The 19,456-nt window shown below is 37.0% G+C and overlaps 1 protein-coding gene and 1 pseudogene across 1 annotated transcript in view; both read right to left on the bottom strand.

Annotated features, from left to right (window-relative positions):
- Positions 1-5,846: 5,846 nt before the first annotated feature.
- LOC136122777 (DNA-directed RNA polymerases I, II, and III subunit RPABC5 pseudogene) lies at positions 5,847-6,023 on the bottom strand (annotated as a pseudogene).
- Positions 6,024-10,544: 4,521 nt separating this feature from the next.
- Positions 10,545-19,456, bottom strand: part of SEC62 (SEC62 homolog, preprotein translocation factor) — a 30,606-nt gene continuing 21,694 nt past the window's right edge. The window contains exons 7-8 of the mRNA XM_065876312.1: positions 16,491-16,610; positions 10,545-12,444 (exon numbers count right to left, since the gene is read on the bottom strand). Of these exons, the coding sequence (XP_065732384.1) occupies positions 11,975-12,444; positions 16,491-16,610 (590 nt within the window). The 3' untranslated portion in view covers positions 10,545-11,974. The remainder of the gene's footprint in view (positions 12,445-16,490; positions 16,611-19,456) is intronic.

Raw genomic sequence — 19,456 nt, 5'->3', positions numbered from 1 at the left:
ACCTAAAGAATATACAATGGAGAAAAGACATCTCTTCAGCAAGAGGTGCTGGGAAAATTGGACAGCTGCAGTAAATCAATGAGGTTAGAACACACCCTCACACCATGTGCAAAAATAAACTCAAAATGGCTTAAAGACTTAAACGTAAGACATGACACCATAAAACTCCTAGAAGAGAACATAGGCAAAACATTCTCTGACACAAATCATACCAATGTTTTCTTAGGTCAGTCTCCAAAGGCAATAAAAATAAAAGCAAAAATAAACAAGTGGGACCTAATCAAACTTACAAGCTTTTATACAGCAAAGGAAACCATAAACAAAATGAAAAGACAACTTACAGAATGGGAGAAAATATTTGCAAAGGATGCAACCAACAAGGGCTTAATTTCCAAAATATACAAATAGCTCATACAACTCAACAATAAAAAAAAAACAACCAATAGGAAAATGGGCAGAAGACCTAAATAAACATTTCCCCAAAGATGACATACAGATGGACAACAGGCACATGAAAAGATGCTCAATATCACTAATTATTAGAGAAATGCAAATCAAAATTACAATGAGGTATCACCTCACACCAGTCAGAATGGCCATCATTAAAAAGTCTACAAATAACAAATGCTGGAGAGGGTGTGGAGAAAAAGTAACCCTCCTACTTGTTGGTGGGAATGTAAATTGGTACAGGCACTATGGAAAACAGTATAGAGGTTCCTCAAAAAACTAAAAATAGAGTTGCCAATATGATCCAGTGGTCCCACTCCTGTGCATATACCTGGACAAAGCTATAATTCAAAAAGATACATGAACCCCTATGTTCATAGCAGCACTATTCACAATAGCCAAGACATGGAAACAACCTAAATGTCCATTGACAGATGAATGGATAAAGAAGATGTGGCACATATATATTATACAATGAAACATTACTCAGCCATAAAAAGAATGAAATGATGCCCTCTGCAGCAACATGGATGGACCTAGAGATTGTCATACTAAGTGAAGTAAGTCAGACAAAGATAAATACCATATGATATCACTTATATGTGGAATCTAAAGTATTCACAAATGAACTTATCTACAAAACAGAAACAGACCCACAGACACAGAGAACAGACTTGTGGTTGCCAAGGGGAAGGGGGGGTGGGGAGGGATGGACTGGGAATTTGGGGTTAGCAGATGCAAACTATTATATATAGAATGGGTAAACAACAAGGTCCTACTGTATAGTACAGGACCTATATTCAATATCCTGTGATAAAGCATAATGGAAAAGAATATAAGAAAGAATGTGTATATATAAATATATATATATAAATAACTGAATCACTTTGCGTAGAGCAGAAATTAACACAACATTGTAAATCAACTATACTTCAATTTTAAAAATGTAGTGCCTAAATAGTATGGTTGATGGGCAATTCAACCAGACTGAATGAAAAGACACATATAATAAACTTTTCAGGCATTTATGACACCAGCACGTTAGGAAAATACTCTTAAAATAAGGCAACTCTCTTACCATATGATCCAGCAATCCCACTCCTGGGCATATATCCGGAGAAAACCATAATTCAAAAAGATACATGCATGGGACTTCCCTGGTGGCGCAGTGGTTAAGAATACGTCTCCCAGTGCAGGGGGCATGGGTTCGAGCCCTGGTCTGGGAAGATCCCACATGCCGCAGAGCAACTAAGCCTGTGTGCCACAACTCCTGAGCCTGAGCTCTAGAGCCCACGAGCCACAACTACTGAGCCCATGTGCTGCAACTACTGAAGCCCGCATGCCTAGAGCCCGTGCTCCACAACGGGAAGCCACCGCAATGAGAAGCCTGCGCACCACAACAAAGAGTAGCCCCTGCTCGCCACAACTAGAGAAAGCCCACCTGCAGCAACGAAGACCCAACACAGCCATAAATAAATAAATAAATTCATTAAAGATACATGCACCCCAATGTTCATTGCAGCACTGTTTACAATAGCCAAGACATGGAAACAACCTAAATGTCCACTGACAGATGAATGGATAAAGATGTGGTACATATATACAATGGAATATTAGCCATTAAAAAGAATGAAATAATGCAATTTGTAGCAACATGGATGGACCTGGAGATTATCATACTAAGTGAAGTAATTCAGACAGAGAAAGATAAATATATGATATCACTTATATGGGGAATCTAAAAAAATTGATACAAACGAACTTATTTACAAAACAGAAACAGACTCACAGACTTAGAAAAGCTTACGGTTACCAAAGGGGACAGGTTGGGGGAGGGATAAAATGGGAGATTGGGATTCACACATACACACTACTGTATATAAAAGAGATAACCAACCAGGACCTACAGTATAGCACAGGGAACTCTGCTCAATATTCTGTAATAACCTATATGGGAAAAGAATATGAAAAAGAATAGATACATGTATATGTATAACTGAATCACTTTGCTGTATACCTGAAGCTAATATAACGTTGTAAATCAACTATACTCCTACATAAAACAAAAATTAAAAATATAAGGCAGCTCTCTACTATCCAATGATATGCAGTTTTACCAGCACATGTTTGTTAAGTGGCAAAAAGTAAGATACAGAAGAAAGGATATAGTATGTGCCTTTAGGGTAGAAACAAAGGGTGGGAGGGAGTGAAAATAAGAACTTTTATTCATACTTTATTATATATGCATAAAGAAACTCTGGAAGGATATTTATAGGGGAGGGGGTGGAGTGGGAGGAGAAACTGGGCAGATGCAAAGTTAAGAGAGAGATTTTTTTTTTTTTTTTTTTTTTTTTTTTGCGGTACGCGGGCCTCTCACTGCTGTGGCCTCTCCCGTTGCGGAGCACAGGCTCCGGACGCGCAGGCTCAGCGGCCATGGCTCACGGGCCCAGCCGTTCCGCGGCATGTGGGATCTTCCCGGACCGGGGCACAAACCCGTGTCCCCTGCATCAGCAGGCGGACTCTCAACCACTGTGCCACCAGGGACGCCCAAGAGACTGAATTTTATAGTACAAATCTGTTTGAAAAGAATTCCCATAATTACATGTTGTATCAAGAAAAATAAAATCAGCCAACAGGAAGGAAATGGAATTGTTCTCAGCAGCACAGAACAATGTCTTGGGTTGCTTCCTCTTTGTAGCGCAGCAAACAAAATGAGCATCCTGGTGGATTTTATTTTAAGCAGGTTTAACTATGATAAGCACAAGATACTTAAGAAGTAAGTGGAATGCTTGTTTGACATTGTCCCAGATGTTAAGGCTGTGTACTGGAAGCCCCCATCACAGAGGCCCAAGGAGTTATTCTTTTGTTCCTTTCTACTCCAACAGTTCGCGGTTATTTTTCACTTGGATTTGTAAACTCCTGGAGGGCAATATTCCCAATTCTGGAAAACATCTGTTGATGGTAAAAAGGAAGCACAGGGAATGAGTGATTGCAGCGGTGAAACCCTTGCTTGTCACAGAAGCACTACCCCAACCATCTTCCTTTTTTGCCTCCCCAGTCTTTCCTTCATGATCTAAGCCCCGCAGCACCAATGTTTTGTCTCCATGGCACATAGGGTTTGACTCTGTATTTGCATTATCTTCCCCCACAAGGCTGCAAACTTTCAGGTGGCAGAGGCTGTGCTCTTAGGGTAGAGGATGGATCTCCTTCTGCACCGTGTTTGCTCTTGTATGGGCAGAGGCTTGCTGCATGGTCCTTCCCTGGACTGTGAGCTGCTTGGGGGCAGGGACTACAGGTTCCTCACGTTGTATCTTCCTTGTTTGGTACGTAGTAGGGGCTCAGTTGGCCGAACGAAGAAAATAAGGGAAGGTGGATCGGGTCTCCCAGTTTCAAGATTCTCCAGATGACCAACTTCCTGAGTGCTGCAGAAAACTGTAATTGCCTCGTGGAAAAGCAGTCTATGGTCTATATTGGGAGTCTGAATGGCATTCCTTCTGTCCCTACTGGTCACCTCACTCCTCTTAATCTGTATAGGGTGGAATAAAGACTGTGAGTTGGGGGAACTCCCTGGCGGTCCAGTGGTTAGGACTCAGCATTTTCATTGCCTGGTAGGGGAACTAAGATCTCGCAAGCCATGCAACATGGCCAGAAAAAAAAACAGAATGTGAGTAGGCAATGGGGCTGAAAATTTGAGCCAGTTTCCCAGGAATTGGTCCCCTTGCTATAGGGAAACTGTTTATAATTGTGCCTTGGCATTGATGGAAACTTTAAAACAAACATTCCATGCTGCCTTCCAGTACTGTTATTTATAAGTCACTTTGGTTGGAGCCTGAGGGAATCACTAGACATCTTCAGAGTCCTTGCATATGCTGTTTTTAAGAAATAAAATTTACAATCTGTCCTTAGGAAAGAGACTGAATTGGAGGCAGGCTGGAAGGTGAGGTAGAAGCAAATGTATAGGAGTTTGAGAAGTGGAGAACTCTGAGGGTCCTATTAAACAGTGAGAACAAAGTTATTAAGAATAGGAGTTTCAATCTTGTAAACCTTGCAGAGTATATGCAACTAGAGAGCAGGGATGAAGATGTGATCTCTTACTTGTGTAGCATCTAACAGCTCTTTCTAGTCGTGAAGTCTGACAGATATTGTATAGACTATATATTCAATAAATGCAGACCAGTTTCTACATACTCATTGCTACTTTCTTCAGTTGTAGACTAATTTGTTTGTTAGTAATCTTTACTTTTTCTTTGCAGTACAAACTGCTAAAATTGTAAGAGGTGAAGATATGGGTAAGTTAACCATTAAATCTTCTTCATCTAAATCCCTCTTATGTTGATCATCAAACACATCCTAATGTGAAATCTTTGTAACATGCATTTGGCATATACTTAGTCTCAGGTTAACATTAAGTTCACAATTTGAAGCTTGAAGTTGATGAACAGAAATACAATTTAAAATCATAAGTTGGTCAATGATTTGTTCTTCTGGAAAAAATGTTAAGTCTGTAGTTTCGCACATGTTCTTTTTCCAGATCAGCAATTTTTGCATATTCTAAGTGCAAGGTACTTGCACTTATTTAATACATTTTCCCACCTCAGTGAACACAGTTACACAGCTAAGAGTTTAGAAGTATAAACGTTAAGTTTTAACAGTGGTTGTCCCTGCAGGGTAGATTTGGGGGTTTTCTGTTTCCTTATTTTTGCTTTTAAGTATTTTCTTAGTTTTCTGTAATAAGAAAATAATCTCTATTTTAAAACAAGAGGGAAGTTTTGGTTAGAACATGTAAATTTAAGAACTATTAGAAATATTCGGAGAATCTGATGGCCGCTCCGAGAGCCACATCTTCTCCTTCCCTCTAGACTTGCCCCTCATGAGCCCATTTCCATGTGGTTAGTATAGTCTAAGATGCAAATTTGATTGTGGCACTTCCCCACTTTGAGTTAATTCCCTCCAAAGGTACTTCAGTGTCACTGTTCATCCTTATTATCCCGTGTAAGTCGGTCACCTTTCAGTTCCAAGGGACAGAAGCCTCACAAAATAGCTTAAGCAAAAATAAGGAATCCGTTCACTCATGTAACTGAAAAATCCAGGCAAGGCTAGATCTAGGAGTTCCAAGATGGCATTATGTCTTGTCTTTCCTGGTTCTGCTTTTTTCACGTTGGTTTTATTTCTAGGCAGGCTTGGTCCACCTGAAGGAAACACAGTCATTGGTGTCTCCAGGCCCACTTGGTCCTTAGAACTCTAGATCCTGAAGAGAGGACTTGGATTGGTCTGGGTTGGGTCATGTGCTCTTCCATAGGGCCAGTCACCCTAGAATGGAATGAGGAGACTACAGAAGAGGAAGGAATGTTCCCCAAAGGAAGATATTTTAGGCAAACCATGACTGGGCTCCAGAAGCATCACTTCTGCAGGGGTGAATAATTGAGCAGCTTCTCGGTCAGGTCCATGTGGGCCAGCGGCATGCAGCACTGCAGGGAGTCCTACTGGGTGTACTCAGCTTGCAGCAGCCCCAGGCAGCCCTCCCACTTGTTGCTGGTGATCTTGCTACACGTGAAGCAGTGCACAGGTATGATCATGGCAACAGCACAGCATCTGGCTGGTCCCGTAGGCTGTCCCACCATGGAACTTGCTAAATATGTGTTACTGAAGTAGACATGAGCTGTGAATCACATTAAATACTGAATTATGCTAAATTAAGTATCACTGGCCTTTGAATATAATGTTATAGTTTCACTTGATATTGGTGTATCTGATTAGCTAGGTAAAGGGGTCTTACCTTGGAGTCCACAGACCTCTAAGGGATTTGATAGAATTCAGAGGATATGTGAACTTGGATGGGAAAAAAATTACTTTTTTTTCAATAGACTGTAACGGAAATTTGATTATAAATGCATACAACAATGCAGAGCTGTTTTAGGCAGTAACGTGACTTCGTCACTAACAGAAATGAGGTCTTTTCATATCACATTGCAGTTGCAGAGATCTCAATATATTGTTCATGCTACTTCAATGTCATAGCAGTTATTAAACTCTCTGCTAGATCTGGTTATTAAATGAACATATATTACTGTATCACACACGTACATATTTTGATAACTTACACTTCAACATAATTGGTTTTGTAATGCTATGCATTTTATTTTCTGCACTTAAAAACATTATTCTGAGAAAGGATCCATGGCACAAAAAGCTGAAGTGATCTAGGTATTCACTTCAAACAAGATGAGACCAAAGTGTGATGATTTGACTCCCGAGAACCTTAGCCCACTCTACTCTTTCTAATGCCATGCTGAAATAGAGATGACGAGCCTTTGGACAATCCAAAAACTACAGACCTATCTATGTGTGATTTACTTTAGTTTCAGAGGGTCTCTGGACTAGGTTAGAAGAGTGGAATAAATGCATTTGGACCTACTCAAAAACTTATAACTAAATGCTGCAAACATTGGCTTAGGAGTTTGCTAAAGAAGACAAATTTCTTTCTTTGTGTGGTTATCTGCATAGGTATCTACCAGAATAGGATTTTGGTTATCAAAACTCTTCGGGCAGAAAATCTACAAACAACAAATGCTGGAGAGCGTGTGGAGAAAAGGGAACCCTCTTGCACTGTTGATGGGAATGTAAATTGATACAGCCACTATGGAGAACAGTATGGAGGTTCCTTAAAAAACTAAAAATAGAATTACCATATGACCCAGCAATCCCACTACTGGGCTTTTACCCAGAGAAAACAATAATTCAAAAAGACACGTGCACCCCAATGTTCATTGCAGCACTGTTTACAATAGCCAGGTCATGGAAACAACCTAAATGGCCATCAACAGACAAATGGGTAAAGAAGATGTGGTACATATATACAATGGAATATTACTCGGCCATAAAAAGGAACAAAACTGGGTCATTTGTAGAGACGTGGATGGACCTAGAGACTGTCATACAGAGTGAAGTAAGTCAGAAAGAGAAAAACAAATATCGTATATTAACTCATATTTGTGGGATCTAGAAAAATGGTACAGATGAACCAGTTTGCAAGGCAGAAATAGAGACACAAATGTAGAGAACAAACGTATGGACACCAAGGGGGGAAAGCGGGGGCAGGGGTGGTGGTGGTGGGATGAATTGGGAGGTTGGGATTGACATATAGACACTAATATGTATAAAATAGATAACTAATAAGAACCTGTTGTATAAAAAATAAATAAAATTCAAAAAAACCTCCCCAGAAAACAAAAATAAAAACAAAACGAAACTCTTAGGGCATGCTCTGTAAGGTTGTGAGATACTTTCTAATAATGTTTGGGGACAAGGACCCGTCAAAGAGGTAAACTCTTCATCAGAATTGTTCTCTAGGAATTTCTCTGGTTTACTTGGTCTTGGTTCCCGATAGGAAGCAGATGATTCTTAAATTAAGATACTTCGAGGAGATACTAACAAAGATGTGGGGTGTAGGGGAGCCACAAGAGGAGGCACAATAGCTTCAACAACTCCAGGCCAGTATCAGCAGAGCTGACATCACCCCTTGGCCAGAAGGGAAGAGAACAGGAAGTGGCAACTTGAAGGAAAGGAGTGAAGAGAAGTTTAGAGGAAGTGGTAACCTTTGACTATTGAGGGAGCCCATAGTGGGAGAGCAGAGAAGAGGTTACCCTGACCATCCTCAGATCTCCAGCTAGGACACTCCTTAGCCACACCCACCCAGAAGCCAGGAGGCGAGGCAGCCCACTGCTGTGGTCCACTCATAAGTCTCTTGTGGGCAGAGAGCAGAGTGGAACTGGAAAGGCAGAGATATCCAGCACATTTGGCAAATCCCTACCATAGCACTTTTCACACTATCTGATGGTCCAAGAGGGCAAAACTTTTTTTTTTTTTTTTTTGCGGTACGCGGGCCTCTCACTGTCGTGGCCTCTCCCATTGCAGAGCACAGGCTCAGGCTCCGAACGCACAGGCTCAGCAGCCATGGCTCACGGGCCTAGCCGCTCCGTGGCACGTGGGACCCTCCCGGACTGGGGCACGAACCCATGTCCCCTGCATCGGCAGGCGGACTCTCAATCACTGCGCCACCAGGGAAGCCCCGCAAAACTTTTTATAAAATTCATGGCTACACCTAAAATTCTGGCACGCTGTGTTTGGTATTACTGAACAAATGGACAAAGAACTGAAATACTGCTAAAACAAAGAGTAAAAGGAAACTACTACATACAAGTAGGAACTAAATATTTACTTCCAGACAGAATGGATATTTAAAATGTTATGGAAATACTAGAGCATGATTCAGCAATAAATCCTATTCTGTAGATCAGACAGATATGTCACAGCTTTATAATACAGTTAAGTACAACTGTTCCTTATTTGTGGATTCTGTATTTGTAAATTTGCCTGTTGTTTAAAACTTCTGTGGTGCTTTCACAATCATGCACAGAGGTGAAAAATTTGACTTGCCCAATGCATATGTTCCCAGTTGAGGGTGACAAGTTGACATGCTGTGTCCTTGGTTCAGCTCTCTTAAACAAGCATCCTTTGCTCTATTTAGTGCATTGTTTTTTGCATTTTTGTGTTTTACTGGTGATTTTACTGTTTAAAATGGTCCCCAGATGTAGTGCTGAAATGCTGTCTAGTGTTCCTAAGTACTAGAAGGCTGTAATAGACCATATGGAGAAAGCACGTGTGTTAGATAAGCTTGGGTCGGGCATGAAGTTATGGTGCTGTTGACCATGAGTTCAATGTTACTTAACTCAACAAAACAGAAAGACACCTAAAACAAATTTATGTATTGATTAGCTGGTGAAAATGTGGCCAGAAGCTCACACAATAACCCCAGTATTTCCCCTAGGAGCAATGATTCAGTATTTGTTAATTCCGTGTTGGTGGTGACTTTACAGAACCTAACTACACGAATAATGATGATCAACTGTACTTACTGTTTTCCAATTCCTCATAAAGATTCACAAAAGAAAATTCAATTTATAAAAGAAAAATCATGTAGATGATTTTTCTATAGTTAGCAGCTAATTGGTACTCATAATTTAAAACCAGAAGGGGGGAAAACATTAAAACCCATCACCACTGCATAATTTTAATGTGACATATTAAAATTTATTACTTTTTGATAGTATTTGGCTAAATCCAAATTATTTCAGTTAAAGTCATCTAGAAGGCCATATAGTTTGAATATTAAAGAAATCAGTGGGAGGGAAAAGGAGAAACAACCTATTTAATACATTGACTTTACAATCACAAATGCATTATTATTATTATCATCTGGACTCAGTTCATTAATTCAATCCTGCTTATTAGTTAAGTCAATTTATACCCACTCCACAATAAATCCTACATTATCCAAAAGCTTCATGCTTCTATTTACAGTAGCATAGCAAACTTGGAAGTTTTTTTTTTTTTTAAATCACGATTCCAATGACTAGTGTAAACAATTTTCCATGCTCTGGCATAAGAATATTTAATGTTAGTCAACAAAGACAGCCATCTATTATTCTGAGAAATGTAACAGTGGCAGTCTTTTGATTTTTTGTTTAAAGTATACAACCTTGAATAGTAAAAGAGCTGAAATTTCTAACTTGCTTTCTAACCATAGTAAGAATGACATTTTCCCCCAGGGACCACCAAATATTTATAAAAATTTGTACTAACATTCTTTAAGAATCCACACATATCAATAAGAAGCTGACTTTCCTGCCATGCTCCAAATGTCTTAAAGGTTAGACACAGTACATATATTATAAAGAGCTTAAGGATAAATATTGAGTGCCTGGGCATTATCACAACAGTAAAGGTTAAATCATTTTTATTTCTGAAAGACACTTTTGGTACCATTATCATATCCCAAAATAGGTATTAATGCTACTGGTGATTAAGAAGCTCAGAAGTTATAATTATGCATCCCTTTTAGGGAAATAAAGCAGAAGAGCTCTGAAAATGTGAGGGGAAAACACCCAGGCACTTAAATCAATGAACATTGGCTAGGAGGAAACTTAAACTGATTGACTGCATCCTTGATAGAGTTGCATTAACATCCAACAGCCACATTTCTGTCCACTTAACAAGGAATACTATAAAGAAGCAAACAAGCCATGTTTAACAAAGTGTGTCAGTATACAGAAAGTGTTCTTTTTCACAAATAGAAAAATTTAACACCTTTAGTCTAACACTTAGGTGGGAAACTGCCTAAAGAAAAATGAAGACCTATACACACCACCTATTTCAACTACAAAGCAAAATGCTCTGTGACTGTGACTGAAGGAAAATAATTTAATATTCATTATCATTTTATAAGAGTATAACTCCAAGGAATGATTATGCTCATAAGTAAACACATGATTTTTCCTAAAGATTTTTTTTGTAACTAAGGTTTGCAAGACATGAAATCAAACTGCAAAACTAGTTTAAAGCAATTAGAGTCCAATGGTTCTCTTATGTTTGCTTTTATGTTCTTTATTTTAAATTGATATTTTAGAACAGTAAATTATCTTTCATAGCAGTCCTCCTGGTCTGATAATACAGCACCCCATTTCTGAATGTAGAGATTTAAGATAAATCAAAACAAACATTAAGGCATACAAACAGCTACTTTAAGTCTGCTCTTATTTAATAAGGATCGTTTTAATTCATATTCAAATACATGGAATGTTGGCACAAAACTGAAGCTGCTGCAGAAAGATCACAGATGTTTTGTGGGTAACTGAAACTTCCGTTTCTCTAAAAACATATGCTTAAATGGTCTTAATTTTACAAATTTAAGTTTTGAGAAAGTGTCTAAATAAGAAGTCAATTAAAATAAAATGTTTATTTGTAAATTATGTACAGAATACATTTTACTTTACGACAAGGAAATGGGAAGAAGAGCCATCACCTTCCAGCCAATGCTGCTTGCTTCCTCTGTTGGAGATGACCACGTTACTCTGAATCAGTCGTACAAATCAGTTTGGATTTCCTAAGTTGGAAAAGGAGAATTTGTAGTTAAACTAAGTGTTGCTGCATTATTACTAGTTGGCTTGTTTCCACAAAATGCTTTTGAACCTTGCTAACTCAGAATCTTGGAAATTTTCTGGTATAATTTTATAATCAACAAAAGCTAAACTATCAAGAACAATAATTTAAGCATTTCACCTTAAAGAAACTGTGAAATGGCTACAGAACTATGCATAATCTGAAATGTTGGTGTTTGTTTTTATCCCTTTTAGTTATTTTGATTAGTCTAACAGTAAAAAGCCATACAACTATCAAAAAATGTCATTAATGTAAATGTCACTGTGGAAAGTGCACCTTTGATAACTATCAAAATAAATGAGACCTATTTACTGTAAAATTATCAAATAGATAAAACTTACAAATGGCTTTAGACTGTACCAATAATAGTATTACATGAAATGAGGGGCTGAATATAACTGCTTGGATGACAAATCCACTTCAGTAAATGGATTTAAAGAATGCTACAAATGTCACGTGTACATTATGATGATCAGCCAACCTAGAAAATCCAACCTCTTGCACTTATTTAGTCCCCAAATTAGTCAGATTATGATTTTTCATGTGAAGATTTAGTTGTTTCTCCATCATTGTCTTCTTCTTCCTCCTCTTCACAATCCCCATCTGTTTGCTGTTCCAGTTCCTCTTTTGTGATCATTTCAAAATCATTCCCATTTCCACTACTGTGTTGGGATCGGTCATCTTCTCGCCTGTCACTGTCTGTGTCTGAATGCCGTTCTCCACCTGAGCCTTCTGTTCCATGATTTCCTGGTCCTACTTTTCCTTCCTCATCTTCCTTTTTCTCACTGTCTGACTTTTCCTCACTGTCGGACTTCTGCTGCTTTTTGGTTTCAGACTTCTCATCTTTCTTTAAGTCTGCTTTTGGTCCTTTATATTCATGTGTGTACAGAGGCCTGAAGGAGTCAATGAAGCCCACGTCAGCAGTCAGATTTGGCAAGAACCAAAAATGGTGCCTTCCTCCAGTTATGAGCCAAATGATGAGAAATAGAATGCAACGAGCTGTGGGAGAAAAATTTCTCTAATTGAATAATTCAAGCATTGACTCAGAAAGCACAGAATATTTGTTAATGCAAAAGTGGGAAAACATTCAGAGTTTTATTATTTGCATATTACATGCACCTTAAGTATAAACAATTAAATCCTAGTTTAGCAGCTATCAACAGTATTCTAGGCACAGAGCATTCTTCTCTGAACTTGAGGGCATAACACTACAATGCCATTAAAAAATTGCTTTTATAATTTTTTAATTCGGGTGCTGTTTCATGGATATACTTATGATTATGCACTTTGCTATGTTATAGTTCAATAAGCACAGCTGCCAGTTGGACCCTGAAGTACACATGAGATCATTGTAGAAGAAAAAGGAAATAAATGCAGGATGAAGGATACCTTAAGCAGCCTTAAAAAGGAGAAAGCAGGGCTGCACCGTGACTTCCCTAGACCCCAGACACTTTTGCTTTTGTAAGGCAATTCCTTCATTAAAACATACTAAAAATTCTGCTTTTCCGACCATACTGGTACAAATACAAATATAATCCTGCACAGGTTCACTATGATATACATGTGTATACATTATTACTTTTGATTTTAAAAGAAATGAAAATGAAACAATTTCCGTGGGCCCCTAAATATATTTTGAGTTCAAGGCATGTGCCTACCCTGCCTAAAGGATAAGTCTTCTAAGAAAAAATACTTTTGAACAATAAGATAATGTTTTACTAAAAGTTATGAGTTTCTTAAATAAGTATATAATTTCTGTTTATTTTAAGGACCAACCTTCTCCCAATATTAGGAAACATACAATGCTAATGAAAGCCAGATGGCTTCAACAAATAGGTTTGAAGTTACTCTTTTCGAGCAATATATGACAAAACTGCGGTTTAGATAATGGAAGAAATTGAGAATTTTAAAGTTTATAGTAATGAGCTATCACAAACACAAACCCCAATATTTCATACAGTTTTCTCTTAATTTACCAAACATATTGAAGAGCTGAGTGAGTGATTTGCCTGGTTTTTCTTTTTTTTTTTTAAGGTCATGATTATGTGAATGTTATGGACTAATCAATTATGACAGGTTTTTTGGTTTTATTTTACTTTTTGTTTTCTTTACTAATAATTATATCATTGTTTTCAAGTAAGACCTGAGAAAAGCTCTTCTATGTTTCTTCCATTATATTGCTTTGGACAAATAAAATGGTTATAGCTGCCCTGACTTTTATAAAGCAGTAATTTCTATTTTCACAAAAGAACATAAATATGCTGAAAGACTGTGTGTGTATACATCAGTATCTTTTGTGGTACAAACAGAAAAGGCAAATATGCTTTGAAATTATGGAATAATCAGTGAATAAACCCCACTGAAAAAAATAATGAACATCTCTTAAGGAGGTTGCATATTTTTCCCTCCAAATAGAATTATGATGTTATGATAGGCTTTGAAGGGTTGTTAAGACAGACAGTTCATAATATGAAATCTTGCCTCAAATCCAAGAAAGAGCAATATCGAAATGGCAAATAAAATCTAAATTCTAATGCCATATATAAACTGGGTGTAGCAGAATTCTAACATTTTTTACAGTTTTTCTCTATGTGGCAGTAGATTATTATCAGGGGCAAAAGGAGAGGAATCATGAGAAAACCGCTGTGATATGTATCGTCATACCACTTCTATACTAAAAGTGACATATTTAGAAAATCAGCAAAGATCTTATTTTAAATGGCAATACTAAGAATATGTATTCAAAGTAGCACCAAATATAATTTTGACCAATATATAATACTTCATGAGATAATATTTAAAAAATCTCCAATTTATAAGTGGGGTACAGATCAAAACCATTTGAAAGTATATTTGGAATTTTCCAAGAGAAACAACATTTTCTAAGAGAAGCAATGAAAACGTTGGGTTTATTTTCTGATTTGATTCACAAGACTACTTAATGTACAATGCTACTTAAATCCATACTGTATTTAAAATGAAAAATTATAGAAAACATTACTGAAGAAACAATACTTTAAAAAGCAAAACAAGATAATAACCATAAATTATTGCAAATATTGGTTTAAATAAAAGATAACCAAGTGGGTTATTTCTATTTAGTGGAGTTAAACCTTTGCTGAAAAATTTCAAAGAGCTTCTAAATTTTCAGAGATTTGCAAACCAGAAGACACCAACCTGATTAGTATATCTAATGGCAGATAAAAGTTTATGGCTTCTCATTCTTGATGCAGGTAGTACACTACCACGAATTACCTGCTTCACACTCTTAGATATTATTTCTTGGCCTACAAGTGTGCTGTTACATGCAAAAACTTCAGGGGCTATTTTCAAGGTGACTAAGCTAGAGGAAGGAAAAACTGAAAGGTGGATGAAAAAGGCCTCACACACAGTCAGAGATCCCAGAAAAAAACGGAGGCCCATAAACAAGATGAACTGAATGAAAATACTCAATGAATTCCTAGGTCCATGGGTGGTGGCACCAACTCAGGACACTTTGATGTCCAGGGTGAAGGGATGTGCAGAGGGAAACTGCTTAGGGCTATAGCAGTAATGCTTTATAAACATAAGAATCTATTACATTACATATCATAGAATCTCAGAGTAAAACACACCCTCCTCAGATAATCTTGGCCAAATCATGTCCTCTAAAAACAGATATTAAATCATTAATGTGGATATTTAAAAACATTTCTATAAAGAAGTACTCCCATATGTTCTGGTGGAAAAGCTTATTGGTCATTTGAGGAAAATAATCAGAACTTAGTACCATATACCAACATAAACTCTCAATGGTTCAAAGAATTATATATAAGGTTAAAAAAGAAATCACTAAATAGCTTTAGACAAGCATAAAAAAATTCCTATTTCTTTCCCAAAATGAAAAACTAAATTAGACCAGTTTATCCTATACAGGAAAATCTTCAAAGACTAGAATTTTAAGCAAAATAATACTTGTTTTTTCTCATAGTAACATGTTCATTGTAAAAAATACAGACAAGTGTAAAGAAGAACATTAAAATCATTCAAAACTACCACCACCATTTATATTTAAGCATACTTCCTTTTTTTTTTTTTTTTTTTTTGTGGTACGTGGGCCTCTCACTATTGTGGCCTCTCCCATTGCGGAGCACAGGCTCCAGACGCGCAGGCTCAGCAGCCATGGCTTACGGGCCCAGCCGCTCCGCGGCACGGGGGATCTTCCCGGACCAGGGCACGAACCCGTGTCCCCTGCATTGGCAGGCGGACTCTCAACCACTGCGCCACCAGGGAAGCCCTAGGCATACTTCCTTATAGTCAAACCCTCCTTGGCACTATTTCCATTTCAAACAAAACAAAACAAAACAATTTTTTTAAGTTCCTAATTATATAAGCAAAAAATACCACATTATCCTAATTTTATCATTTGATAACTAGTGATGAGTATTTTTCATATATTCATCAATTGTTTTGAATTTCCTCTTTTGAATTGGGTTATTTTTATATTGTTATTTTAGCCATGAAAGACCCCAATCATCCAGAAACATAAAATAACATTATTTACATTTTCTTGTTGATTTTTAAACAGCATTTTACAACCTGTTAATGCATCAAGAATTTATCTTGGTACATGGTACAAACTGATTTTTACTAAAAATGGCATATCAATTGTTTACAATCATTTATTGTATAAAATGTAAATGTTTAAAATAAGTTTCACTTGCCTTAAGTAAAAAAAAGTGTTTACTGAAAATATTATGTCTAATAAATGATCAATCACTGTAAAAATATTGAAGTCCTTGTGGTAGTTAAATCTTAAAGCATAACTATTTGCAGACTGAGACATATTTAAATCCTTTCAACACAACAGACCAAATATAATCAAGCACATATACTACTTCAAGCCTGAGTCCGTTTTGGTATATGACCCAAAAAGTAGGCCCATATATTTCTTGATTCACTTACATTAATTTTGCTGTTAAACTTTACTGAAGCTCCAGATTATAGTCCAAACTGCTCAATATCTACCTCTTACGCAGGTCAGTCTTATTAATAACAATACTTACCAACAGCAAGGAGAAGAATGCTGGCTACAAAACAGCCTGCACCCACACTGAGGTAATAAACACCTACTCTCATTTCTGCTGGCCAAAGAGGGAAGAGGGTGGCTGCTATCACTGCAATCACTGGAACAAGAAATGAAAAAGTTACATACATAACCTTTAGATTAAAATTTTAAATGGCTTAGTTGCCGTAACAGTGAATATACTCCTAGGGGGAGAAATAAAACAAAACCATATTGAAACATATAAAATTGCCATTTTTATAGGTAAAAAATGGTGGATTATCAACCATTTCATAGTTGAACTACTATTTTTAAATTAGATTAGGATTTTTCTAGTATAAATTATATATAATTAGAAAAATGTATTGTCTAAAAATGTGAGACTATTAGCTCCTTAAATGATCAACTGCTGCTGCTGGTCAACTTTTTGACTATAAGATATCTGTCTATCAAATAGGGAAGCTTAAAGAAACAGCAGCCAAACAACAGAACCAAAAATGATTCCAAAGATCCCTCCCTGGAGATTGGTTCTGGGGTGAAGCTCTGACATCTACCAAATGAAAAGCTCACCAGGAAATTCTGATACAGATCATTTTTGGTAGTTAGGGAAGCTGTATACAAGCATCTCCAGTTTTTTTCTAAGTACAGTGGAACCACATGGAACAATCAAAAGAAAGATCTGGTTTTTAGGTATTTATAGCAAAAGAGATCAGGATTCAAATTCAAATTCTAGCTATTTCATTTATAAGCTAAGGAGTGGATTTATTATTTTGAATGGGATCCTATGATCATATTGATCAAACTTGCTTAACTGCTATTTTTTTCTACTTGTTAAATCATTCCCTTCCTCTACTCCTATACCCGCCCCACTAAATTTACAGGAATAACACATACCTGTGGTAACAAAAGAAGCAAAAAAACCCCAAAACAAACAAAAAACCCAAAACAGTAAAAGAAAAAACAACCCAAAAGGTATAATGTAAAGTCTTCATCCAATTCTTGGTCCATTCCCCAGAGGTTAATTACTATGATTTATTTGTATTCCCAGAGACTGCCTATATACAATTAAAACTAGCTACACAGAATTTTTTTTTTTACAAAAATGAGCTTATAACACTCTTACTCTTTTACAGTGTTCATTTAATCTATTCTAGATATCTTTTCGTGAGTACCAATAAGAATTAGTCTTATCTAATTCTTTAAAAGCTGCATGATATTCTGGCACACAGTTGCACCATTTATTTATTTCACCATCCTCCTACTGAGGGATTTATTTTTGTGTATGGTGTTAGGGAGTGTTCTAATTTCATTCTTTTACATGTAGCTGTCCAGTTTTCCCAGCACCATCCTCCTACTGGGATTTATTTCACCATCCTCCTACTGAGGGACCTGATCTGTTTCCAGTTTTATCCTATTATAGACAAGAGGGCAACAAATACCAATGTACATGTACATGTGTGCAACTGTGATTACAGCACAGGATAAACTCCTTGAAGTGTAACTATTAGGTCAAAGGGTAAAGGCATTTAAAACTTGAAAGATGTTTGCAGATGACATGATACTATACAGAGAATCCTAAAAATGTCACCAGAAAACTACTAGAGCTAATCAATGAATTTGGTAAAGTAGCAGGATATAAAATTAATGCACAGAAATCTCTTGCATTCCTATATACTAATGATGAAAAATCTGAAAGAGAAATTAAGGAAACACTCCCATTTACCAGTGCAACAAAAAGCATAAAATACCTAGGAATAAACCTACCTAGGGAGACAAAGGACCTGTATGCAGAAAACTATAAGACACTGATGAAAGAAGTTAAAGATGATACCAACAGATAGAGAGATATACCATGTTCTTGGACTGGAAGAATCAATATTGTGAAAATGACTATACTACCCAAAGCAATCTACAGATTCAATGCAATCAAATTACCAATGGCATTTTTAATGGAACTAGAACAAAAAATCTTAAAATTTGTATGGAGACACAAAAGACCCCGAATAGCCAAAGCAGCCTTGAGGGAAAAAAACGGAGCTGGAGGAATCAGACTCCCTGACTTCAAACTATACTACATAGCTACAGTAATCAACACAATATGGTACTGGCACAAAAACAGAAACATAAATCAATGGAACAAGATAGAAAGCCCAGAGATAAACCCACACACCTATGGTCAACTAATCTATGACAAGGATATACAATGGAGAAAAGACAGTTTCTTCAATAAGTGGTGCTGGGAAAACTGGACAGCTACATGTAAAAGAATGAAATTAGAACACTCCCTAACACCATACACAAAAATAAACTCAAAATGGATTCGAGACCTAAATGTAAGACCAGACACTATAAAACTCTTAGAGGAAAACATAGAAGAACACTCTTGGACACAAATCACAGCAAGATCTTTTTTGATCCACCTCCTACTAGAGTAATGGAAATAAAAACAAAAATAAACAAATGGGACCTAATGAAACTTCAAAGCTTTTGCACAGCAAAGGAAACCATAAGCAAGACGAAAAGACAACCCTCAGAATGGGAGAAAATATTTGCAAACGAAACAACAGACAAAGGATTAACCTCCAAACTATAATAAACAGCTCATGCAGCTCAATATTAAAGAAACAAACAACCCAAACCAAAAATGGGCAGAAGACCTAAATAGACATTTCTCCAAAGAAGACATACAGATGGCCAAGAAGCACATGAAAAGCTGCTCAACATCACTAATTGTTAGAGAAACACAAATCAAAACTACAATGAGGTATCACCTCACACCAGATAGAATGGCATCATCAGAAAATCTACAAACAACAAATGCTGGAAGGGGTGTGGAGAAAAGGGAACCCTCTTGCACTGTTGGCTGGGAACGTAAACTGATACAGCCACTATGGAGAACAGTTGGAGGTTCCTTAAAAAACTAAAAATAGAATTACCATATGATCCAGCAATCCCACTACTGGGCAT

This window comes from Phocoena phocoena, chromosome 4 (genome assembly GCF_963924675.1).
Source record: "Phocoena phocoena chromosome 4, mPhoPho1.1, whole genome shotgun sequence".
Classification (NCBI taxonomy): domain Eukaryota; kingdom Metazoa; phylum Chordata; class Mammalia; order Artiodactyla; family Phocoenidae; genus Phocoena; species Phocoena phocoena.
The sequence above is the reverse complement of the archived record's forward strand: the minus strand, read 5'-3'. Positions and strand labels throughout refer to the sequence as shown.